At 43.5% G+C, this 27,988-nt stretch overlaps 2 protein-coding genes across 5 annotated transcripts in view; one reads left to right on the top strand and one right to left on the bottom strand.

Annotated features, from left to right (window-relative positions):
- MAP1B (microtubule associated protein 1B) overlaps window positions 1-20,950 on the top strand; it is a 101,919-nt gene extending 80,969 nt beyond the window's left edge. For both annotated transcript variants that reach the window (XM_086699273.1, XM_086699282.1), the window contains 3 exons: window positions 5,361-11,871; window positions 15,030-15,268; window positions 16,464-20,950. In XM_086699273.1, the coding sequence (XP_086555399.1) occupies window positions 5,361-11,871; window positions 15,030-15,268; window positions 16,464-16,619 (6,906 nt within the window). In that variant the 3' untranslated portion in view covers window positions 16,620-20,950. The remainder of the gene's footprint in view (window positions 1-5,360; window positions 11,872-15,029; window positions 15,269-16,463) is intronic.
- The window catches only part of MRPS27 (mitochondrial ribosomal protein S27), a 94,454-nt gene continuing 86,740 nt past the window's right edge, over window positions 20,275-27,988 (bottom strand). For all 3 annotated transcript variants that reach the window (XM_025924430.2, XM_086699301.1, XM_086699305.1), the window contains one exon: window positions 20,275-27,596. In XM_025924430.2, the coding sequence (XP_025780215.1) occupies window positions 27,357-27,596 (240 nt within the window). In that variant the 3' untranslated portion in view covers window positions 20,275-27,356. The remainder of the gene's footprint in view (window positions 27,597-27,988) is intronic.

Below are 27,988 nucleotides of genomic sequence, written 5' to 3'. Positions count from 1 at the left end.
TGGAGTACATATACCCCTATACCCCTATAAATCAGCACTTTTGTATCCTTTGGATAAATACCTGGTAGTGCAATTGCTGGGTCATAGAATAGTTCTACTTTTAATTTTTTGAGGAACCTCCATGCTGTTTTCCAGAGTGGCTGTACCAGCTTGCATTCCCACCAAGAATGCAAAAGAGGTCCTCTTTCTCCGCATCCTCGGCAACATCTGTTGTTGCCTGAGTTGTTAATGTTAGCCATTCTGACAGGTGTGTGGTGGTATCTCATTGTGGTTTTGATTTGTATTTCCCTGATGATGAAAGATGTTGAGCATCTTTTCATGTGTCTGTGAGCGATCTGGATGTCTTCTTTGGAAAAGTGTCTATTCATGTCTTTTGCCCATCTCTTCACTGGATTATTTGTTTTGGGGTGTTGGGTTTGATAAGTTTTGTTTTTTTTTTTTAATTTTTAATGTTTATTTTTGAGAGAGAGACAGAATGCAAGTGGGGGAGGGGCAGAGAGAGGGAGACACAGAATCCAAACAGCCCTAGGCTCTGAGCTGTCAGCACAGAGCCTGACACGTGGCTTGAACCCACAAACTGTGAGATCATGACTGGAGCTGAAGTCTGACTCTCAACCGACTGTGCCACCTCAGTGCCCTGATAAATTCTTTATAGATTTTGGATACTAACCCTTTATCTGATGTTTCATTTGCAAATATTTTCTCCCATTCCCATTGTGATCTGAAAATATGTGTGGTATGATCTCATTCCTTTTATATTTTTTGAGGGCTGTTTTGTGACCCAGCATGTGATCTATTTTGGAGAATGTTCCAAGTGCACTTGAGAAGAGTGTGTATTCTGCTGCTTTTGGATGAAAAGTTCTGAATATATCTGTTAGGTCCATCTGGTCCATTGTGTCATTCAGAGCCATTGTTTCCTTACTGATTTTCTGCCTAGATGATCTGTCCATTGCTGTAAGTGGAGCATTAAAGTCTCCTACAATCACAGTATTGTTATCTGTACACTTATTTATGTTTGTGATTAACTGATTTATATATTTGAGTGCCTCCACATTGGGGGCATAAACATTTATAATTATTAGATCTTCTTAATGGATAGAGCCCTTATTTATGAAATAATGCCCTTGTTCATCTCTTGTTACAGTCCTTGTTTTAAAATCTAGTTTGTCTGATAGAAATATGGCTACTCCAGCTTCCTTTTGACATCCAGTAGCATGATAGATCACTCACTTTCAATCTGCAGGTGTCCTCAGGTCTAAAATGAGTTTCTTATAGGCAGCATATAGATGGATCCTGTTTTGTTTTGTTTTGTTTTGTCTTTATCCATTCTAATACCCTATGTTTTTTGATTGGGGCATTTAGTCCATTTACATTTAGAGTGATTATTGAAAGATGTGGATCTAGTGTCATTGTGTTACCTGTAGGCTTTGTGCTTGTGGTGAGGTCTCTGGTCCTTTGTAGTCTTTGTTGCTTTCTACTCACAGAGTCCCCCTTTAGGATCTCCTGCAGGGTTGGTTTAGTGGTCATGAACTCCTTTAATTTTTGTCTGGGAAAGCCTTTATCTCTCCTATTCTGAATGACAGCCTTGCTGGATAAAGGATTCTTGGTTGCCTATTTTTCCTATTCAGCATGTTGAATATTTCCTGCCATGCCTTTCTGGCCTGCCAAGTTTCAGTGAACAGGTCTGCTACTACCCTTATGTGTCTACCCTTGAGTTAAGGCCCATTTGTCCCTAGCTGCTTTCAGAATTCTCTCTTTATCTTTGTATTTTGCCAGCTTCACTATGATTTGTCTTGGTGTTAACCTGTTTTTGCTGATTTTCAATAGAGTTCTCTATGCCTCCTGGACTTGGATGTCCTTTTCCTTTCCTGGATTAGGGAAGTTCTCAGCTATAATTTGTTCACCTAAACCTTCTGCCCCTTTCTCTCTCTTCTTCTGGAACTCCTATGATAAGGATATTATTTTGTTTCATTGAATCACTTAGGTCTCTAATTCTCCCCTTGTGGTCTAGTAATTTCCTTTCCCTCTTTTCTCTGCCTCATCATTTTACATAATTTTATCTTCTGTATCACCTATTCTCTCATCTGCTTCTTCCATCCTTGCTGTAACTGCATCTAGTTTATTTTGCATCTCATTTATAGCATCTCTTAATTCATTGTGATTATTTCTTAGGTCCTTGATCTCTGCAGCAATAGATTCTCTGCTGCCTTCTATGCTTTAGTCTTATGACTATTATTCTAAATTCATGTTTAGATATGTTGTTTATATCTGTTTTGAGCAGTTCTCTGGCTATCACTTCTTCCTGGAATTTCTTTTGAGGAGAATTCTTCTGTTTCATCATTTTGGCTAGTTTTCTGTCCTTTGTGTGTTTTAATAGCTTGTTGTGTGTCCTGCACCTGTGAGTACTACTACATTAAAATGGGGTCATACACTGTCCAGGGCCTGGTACTTCAGGAAGTGTTTTTGGAATATGTTATATGTTCTCTGTTGTTGTGACTCGGGTTGCTTTATCTCCCTACTCGTAGTGGTGGATTGTTTGGACCTTCCATCAGGTGTGCTTTGATTTGTGCCTAGAAAAAGTAAAAAAGGGGGGAGGGTTGGGGAAGCCTACCCCATACAAAGAGAGGAATGAAAGGAGCGGAAAAAGAAAAAAAAAAAAAAACAAAAAACCAGGCACAGAATCAAAGAAACTCTAAGGCTTAATCCAGAAAGAGAGAGAGAAAGAGAGAAAAATAAAGAAGGAGCCACATAAAGGTATCAACAGAACAGAGTAAAAATGCCTGATTAAATAACCAGAACAGAAAAAGAAAGAAAAACAAAAGACATATTTATATATAGCAGGAATTTACTAAAAGTCAAATCAGAAACTATGAGCCTGATTCCAAAGTGGGGGGCGGGGGGAGGAAGAAGAGGGTAGAAAGAAAGGAAAGAAAAAGTGAAGAAAGAAAACAAACCCATCAGCCTAACATACAAAACTGCAGGACAGTTGTCTGTTGGTGTCTTGGAACCTGTGGCTATGCTGGTCTGGAGGAGGGGCCCGCGGGCTTGCTCAGTGTCAATCCCACTCTGGTAGATATGCAGTTAACAGGCACGGAGGGGCGGGGCTTGGTGTAGGCAGGTCTGCCTCCACTGGGGACCACTGTCCCCGTTCCCTGAAGCCCACCGAGTTGGTGACGGGGAGGAAAATGGCAACACCCCAGTCTCTCCTCCCCGGACGGGGTGTCTCAAACCACGCTGTTCAGGCAACCTTCCCAGAGCAGCACAGGTGGCTGGCTTGCCCCTGCTGCATAGTCTCCCAGTCTCCTGCAGCTGGGATTCAAACCCCGATGTCTTAAAGGATCCTGCACCACACGGACCTGGTTCTTGGGGTAGCGCCACTCCGCCCAGCTGACAAAGGGCCTCTTGGCTGGTACCTGAAGGGTCTTTTATCGTTGGGGGCGGGAAGCAATACACCTTCTTCCCACCATACTCAAGGGAGGAGACTGTTCTCTCCCAGGGCGCCCTTGAGATCACTACTGAGCCCTGGGGCCTGCTCCTCTTCCCCCACCCAGGTGCATGCATTCCGCGGCAGCTCGGGTTCAGAGAAAGTCGCGCACCCCTGAAAACTCCGATCTTTAGCTCCTAAGGCTGTTTTTAAAGTAGAAACTGGCACACTCCTTATTTCTCGTTCTCCAGTGCGTGTTCTGAAGAGGTTTTTCTCCTGTCCAAACAAATACCACACTTCCACAGCCTCTCTCTCTTCCTGTTGTCTCTCCACAGAAGGGGTTCCCCAACTCCGTGCCTAGGCTTCTAATTTTCTCTCTCCCACTTCACAAACATGCACCTCTGTCCCCCCAAGCTGTCTCTTTCCTCCTGTGGAGATTTTTCTGTCACTCCGCAACCTCTATTCCTGGCTGTTCCAAGTGTTCTGGCCTCAATACAGCTGTGTTTGAGAACAAGGGAAATTCCGGTCTCCCTACTTGTCTGCCATCTTAACTCCTCTCCCAAAGGCTTCTTATTTTGCTATCTTGTGACCCTTCACATAAAATGTAGGACAGATACACTAACAAAACAAAAATGGCCATTTTACTGTAATCTAATGTAGGAAAATTCAGAGTCTATACATGATCCCTCTACAAATACGCATACGAGTAGCCACACTAGGAGGTTGTGTGAGACAGAGGACACTACTCTAAGACCGGAAGGCAAGAGTTCAGACCTGCTGGCTTGGGGATGCCGGGGCCAAGTACAGTCTTTGCGTTACCCTTTCATAGTTTAACATCAAAGACACAGAGCTCTTTTCACTTGAAACTCTGGGCTGATTTATGAGCTTTGCTGTAAGTGATAGAAGAGTGCAGTTTATAACATGATTCTTCCTCACTATTTACTAAGCCAAGACCATGAAACATATGGTTGTCATATGGAGTGAGAAAGAGAATAGCATTTTTATTAAACTGACATTCTCTGTTTTTATTCCAATTTACTCTTCTACATTCCCATCCTATGGTAGTAAACAATGCATTGAAAAAGTTTTGAGCCAAATTTGATCTTAGCCACTCATATCCAGTTTGCCCTGAGAAGAGCAGGAGTTGTGAGGGAGTAGAATGTCTCACCTTGAATTTAAACATGAGCAGACGGATATAATTATCCAATTGCTTTAATCATCATGACTTCAATCAAAGTATTTGTATTTGCAGAGAATCTACTGGGTGGACCACTCATGTTTTAAAGATGCTAGAATCAGTAATTTTTTGTTGTCATGTGCAGTCTAGAACTATCTGTCTCCAATGGGAGGAAAATCACATCAAACTTTTGTCTTTCGTATCTACCAAATTCTAAAAGTAGTCAACAAGTGCACTAGATCTAAATTCCTTTAGTGTGTCAGTAAGGCCTCTTTGCCGAGCCCAATGGAATAAAAGAAAACACTTTATATAAGTGGTGAAATGATTCACATAGGCTTCCCTGTGATTGTTTAAAGGGCATTTTTGCATGGCAGGTACCTGGGAATGAGATCCAAAGTATTTCCTAACTGCTGTGGCACAGGCACGATTATTCAGATGGTCACTGGTCCTAGAACTGGAGCAGCGGTCTGGAGTTCCCCTCCTGGGCAAGAACAGATGCCATAGGGGTCCCAGAGGAGGTGCTGGTGGTGAGGAGGGGTGGTTGAGGCAGAAGGGAGTGGTAGGAGGGGTCAGTACAGAGGCTATTCACCTACCAGAATGGAAATATTTCTGCATTTACCCAACTAGCATCTCTGAAATCAGCCCTGTGCACACCCAATGATCCTGTAATACTTAGTAATGGATGGAGGTGATGGATCAGTGATGACAGTCACTTAAAACTTTTCTTTCTTCCTTTATTATTATTTTTTTAAATCCCAGATTGGGGAATTACTGAGTACTACCCATCCTGCCAACAAAGCCAGCTTAACCCTGTTCTGTCCTGAAGAAGGGGACTGGAAGAACTCCAATCTTGACAGACACAATCTCCAAGACTTCATCAATATTAAACTCAACTCAGCTTCTATATTGCCAGAAATGGAAGGACTTTCCGAGTTTACTGAGTATCTCTCAGAATCAGTGGAAGTCCCATCTCCTTTTGATATCCTAGAACCTCCCACATCGGGTGGATTTCTAAAGCTCTCCAAGCCTTGTTGTTACATTTTTCCAGGAGGGAGGGGCGATTCTGCATTGTTTGCCGTGAATGGATTCAATATGCTCATCAATGGAGGATCGGAAAGGAAATCCTGCTTTTGGAAGCTCATCCGACACTTGGACAGAGTGGACTCCATCCTACTCACCCACATTGGGGATGACAATTTGCCTGGAATAAACAGCATGCTACAGCGGAAAATTGCAGAGCTCGAGGAAGAACAGTCCCAGGGCTCCACCACAAATAGTGACTGGATGAAAAACCTCATCTCCCCTGACTTGGGAGTTGTATTTCTCAATGTACCTGAAAATCTGAAAAACCCAGAGCCAAACATCAAGATGAAGAGAAGCATAGAAGAAGCTTGCTTCACTCTCCAGTACCTAAATAAATTGTCCATGAAACCAGAACCTCTCTTCAGAAGTGTAGGCAATACCATTGATCCTGTCATTCTTTTCCAAAAAATGGGAGTTGGTAAACTTGAGATGTATGTGCTCAACCCAGTTAAGAACAGCAAGGAAATGCTGTATTTTATGCAGCAGTGGACTGGCACCAACAAAGACAAGGCTGAACTAATCCTGCCTAATGGTCAAGAAATAGATATCCCAATTTCCTACTTAACTTCAGTCTCCTCTTTGATCGTGTGGCATCCAGCAAACCCTGCAGAGAAAATCATTCGAGTCCTGTTTCCTGGCAATAGCACCCAATACAATATCCTGGAAGGACTGGAAAAGCTCAAACATTTAGACTTTCTGAAACAGCCACTGGCCACCCAGAAGGACCTAACTGGCCAGGTGGCCGCCCCAGCTGTGAAACAAGTAAAACTGAAACAGAGAGCCGATAGCCGAGAAAGTCTGAAGCCAGCCGCAAAACCACTTCCTAGCAAATCTGTGCGAAAGGAGTCTAAAGAAGAAACCCCTGATGTCACAAAAGCTAATCATGTGGAAAAGCCGCCCAAAGTTGAAAGCAAAGAAAAGGTAACAGTGAAAAAAGACAAGCCAGTAAAAACAGAGACCAAACCTGTAGTGACTGAAAAGGAGGTGCCGAGCAAAGAAGAGATGCCTCCGGTGAAAGCTGAGGTGGCCGAAAAGCAAGCCACAGATGTCAAACCCAAAGTCTCTAAGGAGAAGACAGTAAAAAAGGAAACCAAGGCAAAATCTGAGGAAAAGAAAGAGGAGAAAGAAAAGCCAAAGAAAGAAGTGGCTAAAAAGGAGGACAAAACACCCATTAAGAAGGAAGAAAAACCAAAAAAGGAAGAGGTGAAAAAGGAAGTGAAAAAAGAAATCAAGAAAGAAGAGAAGAAAGAACCCAAGAAAGAGGTTAAGAAGGAAACCCCACTGAAGGAAGCCAAGAAGGAGGTGAAGAAGGAAGAAAAGAAGGAAATTAAAAAGGAAGAAAAGGAACCCAAAAAAGAAATTAAGAAACTTCCTAAAGACGCAAAGAAACCATCTACTCCTCTATCTGAAGCAAAAAAACCAGCTGCATTAAAACCAAAAGTGCCCAAGAAGGAAGAGCCTGTCAAAAAAGATTCTGTTGCTGCTGGGAAGCCAAAGGAGAAAGGGAAGATTAAAGTCGTTAAGAAGGAAGGCAAGACACCAGAGGCCGCACCTGCAGCCATTGGCTCTGTGGCTGCTGTGGCAGCTGTGGCGGCAGCAGCTGGAATGGCAAGTGCTGGCCCTGCCAAAGAACTCGAGGCCGAGAGGTCCCTTATGTCATCCCCTGAGGATCTGACTAAGGACTTTGAAGAGTTAAAGGCTGAAGAGGTCGATGTAGCAAAAGACATCAGGCCTCAGCTGGAGCTGATCGAAGACGAGGAGAAACTGAAGGAAACCGAACCAGTCGAAGCCTACGTCCTCCAGAAAGAGACAGAAGTCATCAAAGGCCCTGCCGAATCTCCCGATGAGGGGATCACCACCACTGAAGGGGAGGGTGAATGTGAACAAACCCCTGAGGAACTGGAGCCGGTGGAGAAACAGGGGGTAGACGACATTGAAAAATTTGAAGATGAAGGAACAGGTTTTGAAGAATCCTCAGAGACTGGAGACTATGAAGAGAAGGCAGAAACTGAGGAGGCTGAGGAGCCAGAAGAGGACGTTGAAGAAACCGTGTGTGTGAGCACCTCCAAGCACAGCCTTATGGAGGAGGAGGAAAGTGCAAAGGCTGAGGCAGATGTGCACATCAAGGAGAAGAGGGAGTCTCTGGCCAGTGGAGATGACCGAGCAGAAGAAGACATGGATGAGGTGGTGGAGAAGGGAGAAGCTGAACAATCTGAGGAGGAGGGTGATGAGGAGGACAGAGCTGAAGATGCCAGAGAGGAAGAATATGAGCCCGAAAAAGCCGAAGCTGAAGATTACGTCATGGCCGTGGTTGACAAGGCTGCAGAGGCTAGCGGTGTCGAGGATCAGTATGGATTCCTCACCACATCAATCAAGCAACCAGGAGCCCAGTCTCCTGCCCGAGAACCTGCATCTTCAATTCACGATGAGACTTTACCTGGAGGCTCAGAAAGTGAGGCCACCGCATCTGATGAGGAGAATCGAGAAGACCAGCCTGAAGAATTCACTGCCACCTCTGGCTACACTCAGTCTACCATTGAGATATCCAGTGAGCCCACCCCAATGGATGAGATGTCTACTCCTCGTGACGTGATGAGTGATGAGATCAACAATGAAGAGACAGAGTCCCCATCTCAAGAATTTGTAAACATCACCAAATACGAGTCTTCACTGTATTCTCAGGAATACTGCAAACCTGCTGTTACATCACTCAATGGATTATCTGAAGGATCAAAAACAGATGCCACAGATGGGAAGGACTACAACGCTTCAGCCTCCACCATCTCACCACCGTCATCCATGGAGGAAGACAAATTTAGCAGATCTGTTCTACGTGATGCTTACTACACTGAAGAGAAAGACATGAAAGCCAGTGCCACGTTGGTGATCAAAGACACCATCTCAGCAGTTTCAGATGAAAAACTTAGCCCACCCAAGAGCCCATCCCTGAGTCCATCTCCTCCATCACCCATAGAAAAGACCCCCCTGGGTGAACGTAGTGTGAACTTTTCTCTGACGCCCAATGAGATTCAAGTCTCAGTGGAGGCAGAAGCAGTCCCAGTGTCTCCTGAGGTGACCCAAGAAGTAGTTGAAGAACATTGTGCTAGTCCTGAGGATAAGACCCTGGAAGTGGTGTCTCCATCTCAGTCTGTAACTGGCAGTGCTGGCCACACACCTTACTACCAGTCGCCCACTGAAGAGAAATCTAGTCACCTCCCCACAGAAGTAACTGAAAAACCACCAGCAGTTCCAGTGAGTTTTGAATTCAGTGATGCCAAAGATGAGAATGAACGGGCTTCCATAAGCCCCATGGATGAACCTGTGCCTGACTCGGAATCTCCTATTGAAAAAGTTTTGTCTCCTTTACGGAGCCCTCCCCTAATTGGATCCGAATCTGCATATGAAAGTTTTCTAAGTGCTGATGACAAGACTTCTGGTAGAGGTACTGAAAGCCCCTTTGAAGGAAAGGATGGAAAACAAGGCTTTCCAGATGAAATAAGTCCCATCTCTGACATGACTTCTACTGGTCTTTCACAAGACAAACCAGAAGAGAAAAGCACAGACTTTATACCAATAAAGGAAGACTTTGGTCAAGAAAAGAAACCTGACGATGTTGAAGCCATGAGTTCTCAATCTGGATTGGCTTTAGATGAAAGAAAATTAGGAGGAGATGTTTCTCCTACACAAATAGATGTCAGTCAGTTTGGGTCTTTTAAAGAAGACACTAAGATGTCCATTTCAGAAGGCACTGTCTCAGACAAGTCAGCTACTCCTGTTGATGAAGGTGTAGCAGAAGACACATACTCTCACATGGAGGGCGTGGCCTCAGTATCCACAGCTTCTGTGGCTACGAGCTCATTTCCAGAGCCAACAACAGATGATGTGTCTCCTTCTCTGCATGCTGAGGTTGGCTCTCCACATTCTACAGAAGTCGATGACTCCCTTTCTGTGTCTGTTGTGCAAACGCCTACCACTTTCCAGGAAACAGAAATGTCTCCATCTAAAGAAGAATGTCCAAGACCAATGTCAATTTCTCCACCAGATTTCTCCCCTAAAACAGCCAAATCCAGGACACCAGTCCAAGATCACAGATCTGAACAGTCCTCAATGTCTATTGAATTTGGTCAAGAATCCCCTGAGCACTCGCTCGCTATGGACTTTAGTCGACAGTCTCCAGATCACCCTACAGTGGGTGCAAGTATGCTTCACATCACTGAAAATGGGCCAACTGAAGTGGATTATAGTCCTGACATGCAGGACTCTAGTTTATCACATAAGATACCACCAATGGAGGAGCCGTCCTACACCCAAGACAATGATCTTTCTGAGCTCATCTCAGTGTCTCAGGTTGAGGCCTCCCCATCCACCTCTTCAGCACATACCCCCTCTCAGATAGCTTCTCCTCTCCAAGAAGACACTCTATCTGACGTCGTTCCTCCCAGAGATATATCCTTATATGCCTCTCTCACCTCAGAAAAAGTGCAAAGTCTAGAAGGAGAGAAGCTGTCACCAAAATCTGATATCTCTCCACTCACCCCAAGAGAGTCCTCTCCTTTATATTCACCTAGCTTTTCAGATTCTACCTCTGCCGTCAAAGAGACCATAGCAGCTTGCCCCACTTCCTCTCCTCCACTGACAGATGCAGCATCCGCAGAGCCCTATGGCTTCCGTGCCTCGATGTTATTTGATACGGTGCAACACCAGCTGGCCTTGAACAGAGATTTGACCACATCTGGCATGGAGAAGGACATTGGAGGGAAGACACCTGGTGACTTCAGCTATGCCTATCAAAAGCCTGAGAAAACAACCAGGTCCCCAGATGAAGAGGGTTATGAGTATGAGTCTTATGAGAAAACCACCCGGACCCCAGATGTGAGTGGCTATTACTATGAGAAGACAGACAGTACCACAAAATCCCCATGTGACAGCAGCTACTCATATGAGACCATTGAGAAAACCGCCAAGACCCCGGAAGATGGTGGTTATGCCTATGAAGTCACTGAGGAGACCACACGGACCCCTGAAGAGGGTGAATACAGCTACGAGGCAAGTGAGAAGACCATGAGGACCCCTGAAGTGAGTGGTTACAGCTATGAAAAGACCGAGAGGTCTTCTAGAAGGCTCCTGGATGATATCAGCAATGGCTATGATGACTCCGAAGATGGCGGCCACACGCTTGGGGATTCCAGCTACTCTTACGAGACCACTGAGAAAATCGCCAGTTTCCCTCAGACTGAAAGTTATTCCTACGAGACATCGACGGCAACTACACGAGCCCCTGATACTTCCACCTATGATTATGAAGCCGTAGAGAAAATCACTAGAACCCCACAAGCATCTACGTACTCCTACGAGACTTCAGAGCAGTGCTACACCGTGGAAAAGAAGTCTCCCTCAGAGGCACGCCAGGATGTTGATTTATGCCTTGTGTCCTCCTGTGAATACAAGCATCCCAAGACAGAACTCTCACCCTCCTTCATTAATCCCAATCCTCTCGAGTGGTTTGCCAGTGAAGAGCCAACTGAAGAGGCTGAGAAGCCTCTCACCCAATCAGGGGGAGCCCCACCACCTCCAGGAGGAAAGCCACAGGGGCGACAGTGTGATGAAACCCCTCCCACCTCAGTCAGCGAGTCAGCTCCATCCCAGACCGATTCTGATGTCCCCCCGGAGACTGAAGAGTGCCCTTCCATCACAGCTGATGCAAATATCGACTCTGAAGATGAATCAGAAACTATCCCCACAGACAAAACTGTCACATACAAACACATGGACCCACCTCCGGCTCCCATGCAGGACCGCAGCCCTTCTCCACGCCACCCTGACGTGTCCATGATGGACCCGGAGGCCTTGGCCATTGAGCAGAACCTGGGCAAAGCTCTGAAGAAAGACCTGAAAGAGAAGACCAAAACCAAAAAACCAGGCACAAAGACCAAGTCATCTTCACCTGTCAAAAAGGGTGATGGGAAGTCTAAGCCTTCTGCAGCTTCACCAAAACCAGGGGGCTTGAAAGAATCCTCAGATAAAGTGTCCAGAGTGGCTTCTCCTAAGAAGAAGGAATCTGTGGAAAAAGCAACAAAAACCACTACCACTCCGGAGGTCAAAGCTGCACGCGGGGAAGAGAAAGACAAGGACACCAAGAATGCCGCCAACGCCTCCACATCCAAATCGGTAAAGACTGCAACTGCAGGTAGGTGGAAGGGTGCCAGTGTCCTGATACGGTCCACAGCTGTTCCGCCTTGACTGGAGTCTTTGAGTTGCCATGTAACTTGGTACTGGGAAGGGGAGAGGGTACATCTCTCCCTTCCCTTTTACTATTCTCTTCTGCCAAAAGGTGTGGATCTCAGCCCATCGTGGCTGCAGGCTTGAGGGTAGTGCAGCATATTGCCCAGAGCGGCTCTGATTCGCCAGGTAACCACTGTCTGGGTTTGCTCCGTCCTGCAATACAGTGACCACAGCCTTGTTCTAAATCTTCAGAACCAAGGACATGTGTTTTGAAACTCCTCTGGAAGCCTGTGCTGGCACAGGCCTCAGAGGCAAGCTAAGGTGACAAGGCCAGGAGCTCCCAAAAGCCTAGGGAGAGCCAGAGTGCCAAGCCAAGCCTGGTGTGACCGGTGTGGGCCCAAGATTTAGATTTAATTTTTTCATAAAGAATGTTTTTTCAGTGAAGTTATAACATTTTTAAAATAAAAGTTGTAACACTTAAAATTAAAAACTGGAAAATTTTTAGTTAAAAAAAATCACCATTTTAGACCTACATCCACATTAAAAGCAGTGCTATTTTCTTATTGGCCAGGGAACATCCTAATTTCAGCTGGTCAGTACCCAGTACAAATTGAGAGAAGAGCATCAAAGTCTCTTCTTATCCCCCTCTAATGCCACAGTCTCACTCATAGAGAGTCGGAATTCTGTTCCAGGTTGAAATTCAGTTGGCAGGAGGAGATATCCCTGACTTCTGATCATTTCTGTTGGTAACAGTTCCCTTATTCATCAAGTTCTCAGTGATGACCTGGGTCTTCGATGGCCCAGCTTCATTTTGTTGCTTCAAACCAATCATAGGGTTTTGCATTAATACATTTTATTTCCTTTATGTAGTTATTCAGGGATTTTAGACCTCTATTCACAAAATAATAAAATTGACCTAGACATGTAAAGCAAAAAATGACTTAAATAACATTTATTCATTTATTAGGGAAAAATCTGATAGCTGAACTGTGGGACTCTCAAATTCAGTACATTTTAAGAAGTATCACTTACAGTTGCCAAGTTTTGCTTTAAGCAACATGGGGGATCAATTTCAAGCTTGACTTCTCCTCAGTTTTCCTCTTTGTACATGCATGCAGAAAACAAACTGAGTTTGTTCATGCTCAGAATTAATGGAAAACCACCAGGTAATTAACCTCTTGGTCTGAAAGAGTTGGCAACTGACCTGTACTTAGGGGAACACGTAAAACCCTTTCAAACAGATAAAAGCCAACTGAAATTTGCTATCAAACTTGCCAAATATATACATTCTAGCCCACACAATTGTTTTTTTTTTTTGTCATTTAAAGAGATATTCTCAAGGCCAAGTAATAAATAAAGATGAATTAATTTGAATTTACTTTTCCAAGATTTTTAAAACAACGAAACTGCATTATTAATTGATTTTTAAAACAAACCTGGGTTGACTGCTGTCAGCTTCCCTCAGTTTGTGCTTCTATGAGCAGCGTTCATTTGGTGTTGATGGTAGTGATTTCGTGCGCAAGAAAAACTTGCATTTTTAATTGTTGGAACTGTAACTCACAAGCTTCTGTTATAAGTCAGAATTCTTTGATAGGCCTAAATATGGACATCCTAACGGCTTTAGCTTACATTCATTAAAATGGCTAGGTATTCATTAAAATGAGTCCGTTTAACCAAATATCAGTTTGGCTGATTCTCATCACTTGCCTCTACAAGTAAAACTGGACAAGTGATGGAATTCACTGGTGGTTTTGACTCTGGGGTGACAGTCTTTAATGATCCTATGGAGAAAGCAAAGAGGATTAAATATATAGGATCCAGCTGGTATTTTAAATGACTTTATAGTAGTGGTCTCAACCCAACTGCACATTAACATCATCTGCAATGCTTTTAAAAGATGCTGGCGCTCAGACCCTGCCCCAGTCTAGTGAAACCAGATTCTGGGATATGGGGCCTGGGCATCAGTATTAAGCTTCCTAATCGATGCTAATTATGCAGCTAGGCTGAATAACCACTGCCTTAGAATGCTAGTTCTATTACTGTTTCAAAAAGTTTAAACCTTCTAACCAGAACAAGTCAGAAAACCATCTCCTCAGACAAAGGTGCCAGGAAGGTTTTGGGTTAATCTGAATCTTTACTTTGCTTGGGTTCTCTTTCTTTCTTTTAAATATTTATTTTGAGAGAGACAAAGGCAGAGAGAGAGAGAGGCAGAGAGAGAGAGTGAGTGAGCAAATGGGGGAGGGGCAGAGAGAGAGAGAGGGAGGGAGAGAGAATCCCAACCAAGCTCCCCGCTGTCAGCATAGAGCCCCATGTGGGACTCAATCCCACGAACTGTGAGATCACGACCTGAGCCAAAATCAAAAGTCAGTCACTCAACCGACTGAGCTACCAAGGTGCCCCTGCTTGGGCTTTCTGATTTAGACCAGGCGTTTAGACAGCCGGATTCCCCTTTCCCCAGTCTGGTATGTCTTGATTGGCTAGAGAAAGCCCAGTCTTTCCAAACCTTTCTCTTGCCAAAGTTTGGTAGCCAACCTTGCCTAGGGAGAGATGTCTCACTTTTCAGAGGACTGTGCTCGGAGAGAATACAGCATTTCATCAGTTTATGAACAAGGTTGAGTTCTGGGGGCCTTGGAGATCATAGGAGGTTAAGATCTGAATCATTTACTAAGTCAAATGTTGGGGTTTAATATTCAGCTTTGAGTAAAGTTGCTATCACATGAGATCCTAACATGGATTACTAACATTTCTTAACCATGGTTCGCCAAATGCAGAGGATTCCTTTTGACTTTCAAAATCTATTAGATCATTTTCCAAATTAGGGTGCACATTAGCAGCTTTTTGAGGAGGAATATTACTATCTAGTTCCATCTTTTGGGAAGGCCTTTAAACTCTCTTCCTTTCTAATGGGTTGTCCACAAAGGGAAACCATGCCATTCAACCATGTTGTATTTTCTCAAGTTGCCAGTGTTAAATGCCCTATACAAGAGAGAGAGAAATGTCCAGTGCCCCCTTTGGCATGTCCTGCAGGACCTCCTTGGGGAATGAGTAGGGAAGGAGTACCAGACCAGTGGGTCTCTTTGCATTTCTGTGACCCTGGCTTTTCTCTTTGTTTATTTACCAAAGGACCAGGAAACACCAAGCCCTCCAAGCCCTCAGCTGTGCCTCCAGGCCCCCCTGTGTATTTGGACCTGTGCTATATTCCCAATCACAGCAATAGTAAGAATGTTGATGTCGAATTTTTCAAGAGAGTGAGGTCATCCTACTACGTGGTGAGTGGGAATGACCCTGCTGCTGAGGAGCCCAGCCGGGCTGTCCTGGATGCCTTGTTGGAAGGGAAAGCCCAGTGGGGCAGCAACATGCAGGTAAGAGCTCTGGACAGTATCTGCACTGCACATGGAGCTGTGTCCAGAGGCAGAGGGGAGGAAACGTGTTTATCGCATAAGGTGCCCCATGGGTCTGTCACACATGAGATATCCGGAGGATGAAGTGGATTTCACACAGAGGAGACAGTCTAGAATATTATTCTTGGCACCACCAATAACCATGCCTGGGGGGAAAGCCACTTCACCATCCTAAGGCATAATTAACTTATCTACAAAATGGGCCCAAGACTACTTGCCCTTCCCCCTAATATACCAAGAATATGTGTGTATGAGTCAAAATGATATTTCCATGTGAGGGCTACTAAGGAACTGTCTTTACTACTTTGTGTTTCATGAATAGACCAAAGCTGGGGGCATGGCCATTTAGAAAATCACCTGTCCATGTGAAATCCCACAGGAGGAGCACTGCTGACATTGGTCCCCAACAGGACACTCCTAGCTCACATACATCCTAACTTGCTGTGAACCACTGTGTTATTCTGGCTGTGACCTTCGCTTATCTCAGTTTTACCTGTGATTTTGCACTGCCACGTAGTAAAATGTATTTGCCTAATATTAATATTAAATAGAATTATTTGGTAGTTAACTATATCAAGTCCCATGAGAAGCACCCAGTGGCCTCCTAATGAATATTACATGGAATTTTTACTATTCAAACCAGTACCCACCCACCATTGCCAGCTGCACACACACACACACACACACACACACACACACACACACACACACACAGATATGAATCTTTGTTCTCAGGATGAAGTATTAGTTACACACAATTGGGCAGCACTGATAACTAAAGCTTCTGGATTTAATCCTCCATATCTTTAATGCAAAATTTGTTAGAGGAAATACAAGCAATTCCACCTTAACTGAAGCCCTTCTTCTCTTACCACTAAAGAATTGAAAAACTGATGATGAGTAAAGATGAACTAATTGACTAGTCCTGAGTTGCTTTTGGTTCTAGTCTTCATCTCTCCCAGAAAAACTTCATTTTTTGCAGCTTTATTTTGATTCCTGGAAAATGTAACTTGAAAAGTCCTTTGTCTGGGGAAAAATAGAAAATTTTCCTTTCTTCCCCCTTTTTCTTTTAATAGTCTAATATCTTATTATTGTCTTACTTTTTCATCTCATTTCTGGCTCTGCCCTTAAACAGGTATTTTCTCTCTCCCTGCAGGTAACCCTGATCCCTACCCATGACTCAGAAGTGATGAGGGAATGGTACCAAGAGACCCATGAGAAACAACAAGACCTCAACATCATGGTTTTAGCCAGCAGCAGCACAGTGGTTATGCAAGATGAATCCTTCCCTGCATGCAAGATTGAACTGTAAAAGCCAAGGCCAGCCACACCACAGGATTTGAACTTTGTTTCCAGAAATTCTTCAATTTGAAACCACCTTTTCTAAAACGTCAATTCATCTAAATAAGTCACCGAACTGTTACCTGCCAAACGCTATACTGTGTCACGGTGATGCAAGTCACTAATATTTCTTAGTTTTTGCTGATTGCTAAGGGAAGTAACAGTATTCCCACAGTAGGGTTCAAGTTACTGCAAAATTACCTACCCCAGTTCATCTCTGCTAAACATTTGGAAACCATGCACTAGCAAACCCAACTGACTTCTGCTAGGTAGAGGCATTTGTCTTAGAGAGAGCGAGAGCGAGAGAGAGAGCGAGAGAAAGAAAGAGCGCGCGCGCACAATGAGAGAGAACACGAGAGAGAGAGGATGAGAAAGAAAAAGAATGCAGGAGAAGGAGACGGAATGGTAGAGTGCGGGTGAGATACCCAGAGAGAAAGAGAGAGAGCAAGGTGGGGTAAGGAGGAGAAAATAACCAACGCTTAGGTCTGCATTTTCTCAGGCAGTCTGTATTCTGTAGTCTACATACTAAACATTCTCAACTTGTGTCAGTCTGAGTCATCAAAAAGGTCTTAAATTTCTAAAACAGGTTAGCTGGAAGGAAACAAAAAGAACAAAACTCGTTATGAGGGCATGTGAGATTTTCACGCCTTAATTAAGCTCCTTCAGTTTGAAGGCTGCACACTGACATAATGTAGTGCATGTAGACTGGATGTGCGAGTGATTTGAACCCCATTCAGAACTCTCAGACTCTTCAGACACACGAGTAGATTGATCTAAGGCATGCTCCCAGCATTTGTCCACCCGGTTAGTCCACTCTGAGTCGATGAACCTGCATGCAGAAACACCCAAGTCCACCCCAATTAATAAGCAAATACCAAAGCGGTTGGGAGTACATACGGTAGACAATTTGCCTTAGAAAGTGACTTGAATGTACAAAGATACTTGATGCACTTAATTTTTTAACGTGAGACCGCAAGTTTATAAAACATCCGTGTAGGATTATAGATACTCCAGTTAAAGGAGCAAGCGTGTGCGCGTGTGGGGGCCCTAGAAGCTGATCTGATTGGTGCAGTGGTTTGATGCTGAGTCACGTGTGTTGACCTCCACCTCAGTGTACCTGTGGCCCTCAGCCAAACAAGTTGAGCCTTTCATAGCTTCTTTACTACTGCAAGTTCCAAGACTGAAATGGCTTCTATGATCAGAACTGGGAAAACAGCGAGTCTTATGGTGGAAGAGGTTCTCGGCAAGTGTACAGTATTTACCTTCCTTTGTCTTACGTTGGCTTTTTGTTTTTGTTTAGTTTTCCATTAATTTCAGCATAATTATGGGAACAAGTGTACAGATTTTTTTTTTTTTAGATATGTGAGAACTTTTCATAGATGAACTTTTTAACAGGTGTTTTCATTTACAGGAAAATGCAAAGAAAATTTCAAGTGACAGTCTTTTTTTTTTTTTTAAAGTCTTTCATAAGACAAACAATGAAAAATGTTTTTTGAAGTTCTGGTGAGATTGAAGTCTGATATTGCAGTAATATTTATTAAAACCCATAACTATCAGGAATAGTGATACCTCCCACCCCTTGATTCCCATAACATAAAAATCTGAATATGTGTTATTTGAGAGTGGGGGAGAATAGCATGGTAGGCTACTTTTCTAGGCCTTTACATCACCCAGTGGTATTCTACATACTTCTTTCAAGATCTTTAACCATGAGGTAGAAGAGCCAAGACAAGATCAAAGAACCCTAGCAAAAACTTGCTGTGGGATTTCCTTTTCTGGAAAAAAATGTAAAAGAAATAATTCATTGAAAGCAAATGAATTCCCATCTCCTACGATTCATCACGTAGAGTTCAGAGATCATTTCCATCATTGCCGTCATTGAACTATGAACCTGGAAGCCAGATCATGATTAAAACTGACGTCAAGTTTCAAGTTGCAGATCAATGCACCCAGTGTTCGGATGTGGCAAACTTCTCAGTGACAACTGTGCTGTGCTCTGTCACGTTGTGTTTCCTGCAGACTCTTAAGATCTATGGAGTAGTGAACAATGACCTCATTTTATTTTCTATGTTAGTTATTTATTTCAAAATTAACATTTTAGTTTATTTTGTCTGATAAGTGTATGTTTTGCACTGCTAACTACTATGAGGGTTTAAACAATGCTTCTTCAGGGTCCCTTCACTGAGGACCTATGCAGTCTACTTAATGCTGTGAATTACATTTTTCAAATGTTTTAATTTTTTTAAAATTAATATTCTATTTTTTTTAGGCTTCTCTAGAAATGCAGCTTTTATTTATTACCCCACTTCTTTCAAATCCTTAAGAACAACACATTGATAAAGGGTACAAAAACTTAACACAAAATGGAAAACTCATTGTAAAAAAATGGATTGCGTATAAACTTTACTTCAAACTTATTTTATGAGACAACCTAAGATACTCATGATAGTAGTTATTTAATAATTAGTTATTAAGTTGAGTCAGTTGGATCCATGTAATACATGGGAAGAAAAACTGATTTCCGGCCTTCTTGCCAAATCCAGACCGCTGGTTGATTTTTCTTTGATAGAAGAGGGAATTATTTTCTGACTTCCCAAATTAAAGTTATTTAACAGGTGCATTATTTTGCTTTTTAAAAAAATACAAACATTTATAGCCGATCCTCGATAATAAGCATTCTATCTTATTTTTTTCTTTTTTTTTTTTTTTTTTTTTTTTTGCTATGGGTGTTAATGGGAAAAATATACAAAAGCTGGCACTGGTCAGCTGGCTCTTTTTCCTATGAAATAGATCAGTACCTTTTTCTACCCATTGTTCTCGGTGATGACCACAGAGCTTGAGTGTACCAGGAAAATCAATTAAGTGCATTGCAAGTTTGCTCCTGTCTTTCCAGACACCTTTCCTACCTGTGTGACTAACCTAATTTTGCTAGTTCCATAAATACACAATTAGTTTAGTAACACCCATCACAATGTACCATGTACATTCATGGTGAGAGCTAAGGATTGACACAGACTTTTAGGAGCTTTATTCATACTGATTCTTTAATCCAATTGTACAGATTGAATATTTGCGTGAAAGGAATTTACACTCTGTTTAAATGATGAGACTCCATCAAGAGGACACTCATGATCATGAACTTTTTGGTAGTATTCTTAAGCAAAATTCTACAGAGACTAAATGTTAGAGATGATCCTCCACTTCCAATTTTAATGAATTCTATCCCCTTTCTCAAAACCCAATCCCCGTGCATGCTTTCTCAGTCTTGTGGTGGGACTGGATACAATGACTGACCCCCCCCCCCATGCCATTTTCCATGAAGTTCAAAAAAAAAATTTTTTTTTAAACCTTACATATCCTAGTGAATGGTTTCCCCAGTGTATATGAATGTTTTAAGTGTCTCCAATAGCTTATGCAGTTTAGGAGCTTTTCAATACTCATTTAATAAGATTCAGTCATTTGCTAATGAAAATTCTACCACCTTCCATTTTCTGTTACCAAATTTCAGCTCTCAGGAGCTGCTCTATAATTCTGAAATTGCTTTTCTTGCCTCTTTAGTCACCTGTCACAGGAGGTTCTTGCTCGGTAATGATATTGTGAGTTAGATTAATAAGTTGTTTCTTCTGTTTTTTTTAATTTTATTTTTTTATTTTTTGTGTGCTTCAGATTTAGAAGATTTGTTTCCATTTGAAAGGAACTGTAAGCTTTTATCTTCTAACCAACTGAACAACACACCAAAAGCAGCCTAGGGACGAGCATTTCTTTGAAAGCAATTAGGTTATTCACCTGGTATTCAAACTATTTACTATTTTTAAGAATCTGACTTTATTAATTTAAAAGGCAGCATCAAAAACTGAAAAGGAAGGGAAAAAAATAAGTAGCTTCTCTGCACTCGTTTGGAGCTCCCCAAATGGGAGCCATCAAGATGAGGCATCAAGACCGGGCTGCCCTTTCAAGAACACCATGCAGCAGCCGTTCAGAGTCCTGCTTACCCACACTGTACGCAGCCCTCTTTCCGGCCCCGGAAAGTCTTGAGCCTGGCTGAGAAGCACCTCCACTCCTCTCTCTTGTTCTGAATGGTGTTTGTGTCAGTCTGCAGCTGTGTATGGTATTATGTCTTATAATCCTGCATCACTTCTATCCTATCCAGTCATATCTAATGTAGAAAATTAGTTTTCAGTGAAAGTAATATGTAGTGCTTTTATGATATTTGTGTGCAATATCCCCTCTTCCATTGAGGATATTTGATGTAAAAGAAAAAAAAACTCAGTTCCACAATAAAATACAAAAGTGGCAAAAGTTCATGTGTGTGCTGTGCTGTCTTTTGTGTCCTGAGTCGGGCTCATCAGTTGGGATTTGCCACCCACAGTGGGGGGGGGGGGGGAGGGCGGGGGGGACACATTCATTCATGAGGGCTGATTGTCTTTTCAGCGGCCCCCTGGCTTTTGGCAAATTGCAGAGAGGGCCTTGCTACCATTTCAGTAACTGCTAACATCGTTCCCTTTTCTAACCAACCCCTAGAGAATGTTGGGGCCTAAGGACAGAAAATGGGAGGTGAAGGAAAAAGATAATTACCATTACTGCTTAAGAAGAACAAGTAAATAGACCAGTGTAGATGAAGGGGTTATTGGGAGGGCTTCCTATACAAAGCAAAAAGCAGGTTTTGATCTTAACTCTGCCACAGCCAGCGGCCTGACCTCAGTCACTTTATCTGTCAGAAGAAGTTCCTTTACTTAACTGTAAAATGAGAGGATTTGACAGGATGGTCAAACTGGATAAATCCCTCCCGAGACTGACTTTCTGGGGCTCTACAAAGCCATCATATTCAGTAATTACATCCAATACCTTATCTCCCTCTCGCTTTCTTGTTCAGTTACAGAATAGGCTTATATAACTAACATAATACTCTGTGGATTTGACTGACACCCAAGAACTAAAAGCTGTTTAGGAAAAGTGATTATAAATAACAAAGGGTATCTGAAAAAAGAAGGAATTCCTCTTAGTCATTCAAATGATCATTGTACCTTCACTCTACCCAGTGGTGGGTAATACTGTGGGGATAAAACGTAAGTGCTGCCCTAAACTGACTGGAGTGACAGGCTTCTGAAATTCAAGGGTGCGCCTTGGTGACATAGGAGGAGCACCAGAAGTGATGTCTAAGCTGAGACCTGGAGTGTGCGTGCATGGGTGTGTGTGCATGTGACAGCACATTCTAGACAGAGGCAACAGCTCACACAAAGGAGCAGGAGCAGTTATGTTAGGCAGCTCACTCAGCTCACATCGGCAGAGTATAGAGTAGGAGGCCTTGGCATCTCCATTTCCTCCATGTGGCCGGAGAAAATATGCCCGTGAATGCTCAGCAGAGATCTCCAGGACACGGTCCTGTCTTCAGAGATGATCCTTTGGACTCAAAAGGCTATAGTATCCTGTCCTGAGTCATAACGACGTCCCTTTGTTACATACACTCCTTTTGATCTTAATATTGTGTCTCCAAAAAACTATGGGACTTTACTGACTGGCCCCATTAGAAGTTGCTGTTTGGAAGAAGGAACTCGGAAATGCCTCCAGAAGTTCAAGGGTTAAGCAGGTGAGAACTCAGGATGGAAAATCATCATCAAGAGGTTTTAATTACATCGGTCATACTAAACATAGTTATTTTCTATTCCACTGCCCAACTATTCAGTTCCAGGAAGTGTCTGGCCAGATCCTAGGGTGCGGGACCATGTGGGTTAGCCCAGGTCTGCCCTAGTTTGGGCACTGCAAGTGCTGCGTCTCAGGAAGGCGGCAGTCCCAGGGACCCCCCAACCGTTGTTCACACTCCCCAACACTCTCTGTGTGTTTATATCCCACTCCCTCCAGACCCAGGCACAGCAGGGATGGAGAAAGTTAATGCCCTTCCAGCTGGTCCTTTTCTAGACATTGGACGTAGTAGCTTCCTTCAGTTTTTTTCTGGTCTTCCAGGCAAATCAGCAAAGGTCTGGTAAGGTACTGACTCCACCTTCTCTCTCTTTGTAATTATAGTGCGAATTCCAAAGGTTTCTCTGTGTCCTTACAATGATCTTTCAATAAACTCCTCACTCTTGATTTCTTGGACTCTTGCATAATCCCAGATCACCATTTCCTCTTTGATCTTATCCTGTGCATCTTGAAAATCTATTGGAGTCACATATGCAGATTGACTTTTGGTCACCCCAGGTTCCTTTAATATGAGCAGTTCTTCTGGGTATTTCTCGGGGGGGGGGGGGGTTGGTACCTGGCAGTGTTTTCACAGATGATGCAGCATCATAATGATGCCTGCTTCCTGGGGTGATCTCACCATAAAAAACAGGCACTGCTCCATTTTGTGGCTCAGACTCTCCTCAGTCAAACCCAAACTGCATGTTACTGTAATGCAGTCTCATGGATTTGAATGCCACATGTAAGCTGATGACTTTTACAGTTTGTATCTCCAGTTTGTACCTCTTTGGTCTCCAAACTCATATCCATCTGTCAATTAAGAGCCCCGTGTGAATGGCCAATAAGGACATTTAAAATAACCCAAATCAAATTTAACATGCCCCCAAACAAATCCCTAATTTCCCCAAACTCCTTCTCTCCCTAGGCTATTCCACCTCAGGAAATGGCAAAGACATTACTCCACGTTGCTCAGATAAAAAATCTCAGGCGAGTCTGTGGATTCTACTTTCCAAATTCACCCAGTCCTACCCCTTCTCACATTACTGTAACTACCTTTGTCTAAGCCTGCCATTTCTCTCCTGGATTACTGCAGTAGCCTCCTAGCTGATCCTCCTGTCTCCGCATTCACTCACCACAAAGCAGCTAGACCAGCAAACCCTCTGAAAATGTGACATCAGAGCATGCCACTGGATCCTTCAGATGAGTCATCTCAGAGTGAAGGCCAGCACCCTTCCTAATGGGCCAGGAAGACTTATAGCATCTGTCCCTTCCCTTACCCATCTCTCTGGCCTCTTCTCCAGCTCCTGTCCACCTTACACTTTCCACTCCAGCCACACCGACCTCCTTGCCAGTTGTCTGGCACTCTAGGCGGGCTTCCATCTGGGCTCTGGTTCCTCTGTCTGCTGCGCCTTTCCACAGGTAACACCGTGATTCTCACCCTCATCCCCATGGATCTTTCTTCAACAGTCATCTTCTCAGGAAGGCCTTCCCTACCCAGTGTTCCCTTCCTTTCCTTGCTTTGTCTCTCTGCCACGTATTACCACATGACATTATTATGTACTTATGAATTAACTGTTGCCTTCCATAGAATGTATGTGCCATGAAGGAAGGGATCTTGGTCTACTTTGTTCCTTGCTGTATCCTCAGTGACTATTTTAATACTGCCCGACACATAATAGGTATTCAATAAATATTTGTTGAATGAATGAATGTACTTAGTCTCAGACTGGCACAGTGGTTATATGCTGTGATTGTTGGAAAGTGGGTTTGGAATCGGACAAATTTTGGTTCAAGCACTGTGAACCCACTTACTAGTTGTGTGGGCCTGGGCAAGTCATACGAGCCTCAGTTTTCTCCTCTGCAAAATGAGGGTAATAATCCCTGCCCTGCTAGGCTGTTGTAAGTAGGTGGAATTAAATTAGGTAGAAAGGGGCATTCACAAAGAGGAGTTGTTGAATGTAATTTTTGTAGTCAAGATGGGTGCAACAATAAGCCAGAGCCTAGGAAACACAGACATCCTAAAGCGGCCCAGCATACGGTTATTGGAGGAAGATTTTAATGGGCATTGGTTTTACTCCACATACTATTTTAGGCATATTAACTAGGGAGGGTATTTTAAAGATTAGAATTTTGCACTCTGCAGAGATGAAGGATCGTGGAAACCAAAGAAGCAAGTGACATTCTCTTATCACTGGGTCCATCAGAGAATGTACTTCTTAGAAATCCTTTATAAATCTTCCCTGTAGTCCTTGATCTAGCATTTAAATCCTAACATGGAATTTATTTTCAGATGCTTCTTACAAGAATAAACTTTGTTTTCTGAACATGTCCAGCTCAGATCTGGAATCCCTAACATTCATATATAATAAACACAGCCTAAGAGTAAACAGCCTAAGAGTATTAAACAAAGATCCCAGTGGTAACCGCCACAATCTCAGGGGCATTGCTACTATCTTTTTTGGACTTCCTTGACACCATACCATAATAGCATCCTCATGGCAGTGTGCAATGTCAGCAAAAAGGCCCACTCAATGGGGGGAAGGAAAGGTTATTTTCAAGCTAAGAAGCTGTTACTTAGAATAAAAGGCAATTTCCCTGGCATAATGATGTTGAAAAGCATTCCCCATTTTCTAAGGTAAGATTTTATAAGTAAAGTAAAAAATTTATCATTGTCAGCGTTTGAAAAACTCAGCTCTGACGATTAATTACCATTTAATGAAAATACCATCACACCACATTTTCTGCTTTTATGATTCACTATAGCCAAAGCTCTCTGAGCCCATTTCAAACTTCATCCCTTCCTCACCACGCACTCCCAGCAAGGTTACTGGGTGCAATGGTGTTGAGTCCCACTGACTCATAGGCCACATCACTGCAGATCCCCAGTTATATATTGCCATACAGCAAAATCATATAAATCATCATTTACTCTTTTCCATAATAGACTCTGTTTAGGAAGAATAATGGCCCACCCTATATTACTGCGTATTTTATACTCATTTAGATAAGAAACTCATTATTTTATTAGTTAAATATTAAAATAATTAGATATGTTAATTATTTTTTTTAGCTTGAGAAATGCCATTTGTAAATGAGCCATTTGTACACACGTGCCCGTGGATGCCCTGCTCACACACCCTAGGCCATGGCTTCTGACCTCAGGGCACTACCAACATTTTGGACCAGATACTTCTCTGCCATGGGGGCTGTCCTACCGCATCGTACGATGTTTAGCGGCATTTACTCACTAGATGCTATTTGATTCACAGTGAAAAAATGACTTTAATAAACAAATTTTGGGGGCCTTTGACTGCATGTAAAACCTACAACAAAAATACCACGCACGTATCTGATATCCACGGCCGGCTACGAGGTATGAAAACAAAATGCAAAGTCTGGTGCCAAGGCAACAGAGCCCGAGAGGAGAGTAGGGCATTTCGCTGCTGCTCAGCAGTTTTCATGCTCCCCACTCTGGTAATACTGGAAATCAAGTGCGACAGGGACAGATGGGGAGGAAACAGAAGGCCAAATTATGAGGTGAAGTATTAACAACATGCTTCAGGCCGTGATGGTCAGTAATTTACTGAGCAAAGGGGCCTTCTGATTTATCTTGAAACTTCCTCTGGATATAAGGGAGTGGCTGAAAAAGCCCAGCCCCTGATCAACTAAAATGTCACAAGTGACTTTTGGTCATGACCTTCTACCTAGGTACGACTCAGCTTTGCCCACCCACAAGACCCTGCGTTGGACGTGGCCTGCAGGTATGGATGGACGTAACACACAGGGTGGGCAGCAGTGCCAGCCAGTTTCCTCATTCAAGAATGGGATTGCTCCGGCCTCCGTCACAGGGCTGCTTGAGGTGTCGGCACAGTTAGTTCTCAAAAAATGTTACCGGGTGTGGTGCAAAGTCTGATGGAGACGAAAGGTTAAAAATTTGTTGTTCACAATCAGAATCACCATGCTGATGGTGTGACTTCCTCTCTCCCTCCCTTCCCACAAAGATAAAGAATATACCAAAATAATCCCAGAACATTTATTTCCACAGGTTCTTGATTAAAAGAGCACGACCTTGAATAAAAGTATACCACTGTACTTACAGGCAAATGTATACAGCAAGCAGGAGCTGCCCCTGATCCCTTTCACAGAGAAACTTCAGGAAGGAATTTCCACTCCCTGGGAGGTTCACAGTTAATGTCTCCTATGCACAAGCCCCATCCTGCCTCTCATTTTCTCCTATTTCTCCAACGGCAATGTGTGTTCACAAGTTGCACATGTGTGCATGCGTGGACACAAAAGGCTCACTTTACCTCCTTGAGGAAGGAGCTGAGACAATGCTTTGGAAAGAAGTTACCCCAATGTGATGGAGAAGCCAAGCTCAGGAGGCTTCAGAGCTAGAGTTATCTTTCTCCTCAAAAACGCTTCCATTCTAAAAATGTTACTGTGGGTGCCTGAAATTTGAAAGCCAGTGGGTTCATGGTGTCATGTTCATTCCTGTCCTCAATTTCTTCCCAGTTTAGGTCTGCAGAGCAGAGACATGGGGGAGGGAGAAAGTGAGATGTGTGGGTGCCCCACACCCAGCTCAGGCTGGGAGGACACTGAGGGGGAGGAGGCCTCAGGACGTGCAGTTTGCCTGCTGGGGAGAGAGGCCACTCAGAAGCCTGTGCTCAAGACCAGGCTGTTCAAACACGGCCTCTCCCTCCACCACTGCTATGTATCAGGGACTTTCAATGTTCAACACTGATACCTGACCCCGGAAACCCCACCATAAGCCTTGATAGCACCTTTTTAAGGTGTTTAGCTGGGGCTTCAGTCTGATCACCTGCCACTCAGAGCTCAGCAGCCCTCCTAGGCATCTGATGGGAAGTCACAGTGCCTTAATATGTTGAACACTGTGGCTTTCTGTCACAAGCAGCCTGCTTGAGGAAAAGGAGACGACAGGCAGAGGAAGCTGAGGCTGCCATCATGGTCAGCAAGAATCCTAGGACGGGGCCTAATGAAGTTCCTCTGTGGGGTCTGGGGGCCTGAGGGCCTGTTAGGCAGATGCCTTTGCTGCCCTCCGGGCCTCATGCTCCTGCTTTGCCTTCTCCCTCTGCTCCTGTTCCCTCTGAATCAAGTGTACCCGTTCCAGATGCCATTGCTGCAGCTTCTGCTCATAGGATGCGATATCCTCTGCTTCAAAGGTGGGGAGCTGTTCCTTGACGAGCTGGATGGTCAGAGTCAAAGGACTTTCTGATTCAACTTTGCCCAAAGCCTCAAGCTTAGAATGTAAGTCCTGTTGGAAGCGAAGAAAAAAAGAGGGGATGGGGTGAGGGAGGAGGGTGCAGGTGGGAGAATGCAAAGAGGAAAAGAGATTAAATCACTTGCAAAATGTCCACACGTTCTGCTTACAGGCAAAGGCACTTTGCTGGGAACGTGTCATGCTGCCTTTCATCTAGGCACTGTTAGCATTTACTTTTTTTTTTTTTTTCAGTCCAGCAATTTTGCTAAGGTGCACCACATGTGCTCTCTCTCCCTTCACTCACAAACGGTAAATGGAACTCCATATGCTGTGATTCTGTATGTAATTTCTTGTTTTAAACCACAAAGACAGCACGAGTATAACAAATCTACATTTCCACTCTGACTTACACCAAACCAAGCAGCCAACTCCCAGAGCAAAGAACT

This window comes from Puma concolor, chromosome A1 (genome assembly GCF_028749965.1).
Source record: "Puma concolor isolate L17-30 chromosome A1, mPumCon1.1.hap2, whole genome shotgun sequence".
In the NCBI taxonomy this organism is placed as follows: Eukaryota; Metazoa; Chordata; class Mammalia; order Carnivora; family Felidae; genus Puma; species Puma concolor.
The sequence above is the reverse complement of the archived record's forward strand: the minus strand, read 5'-3'. Positions and strand labels throughout refer to the sequence as shown.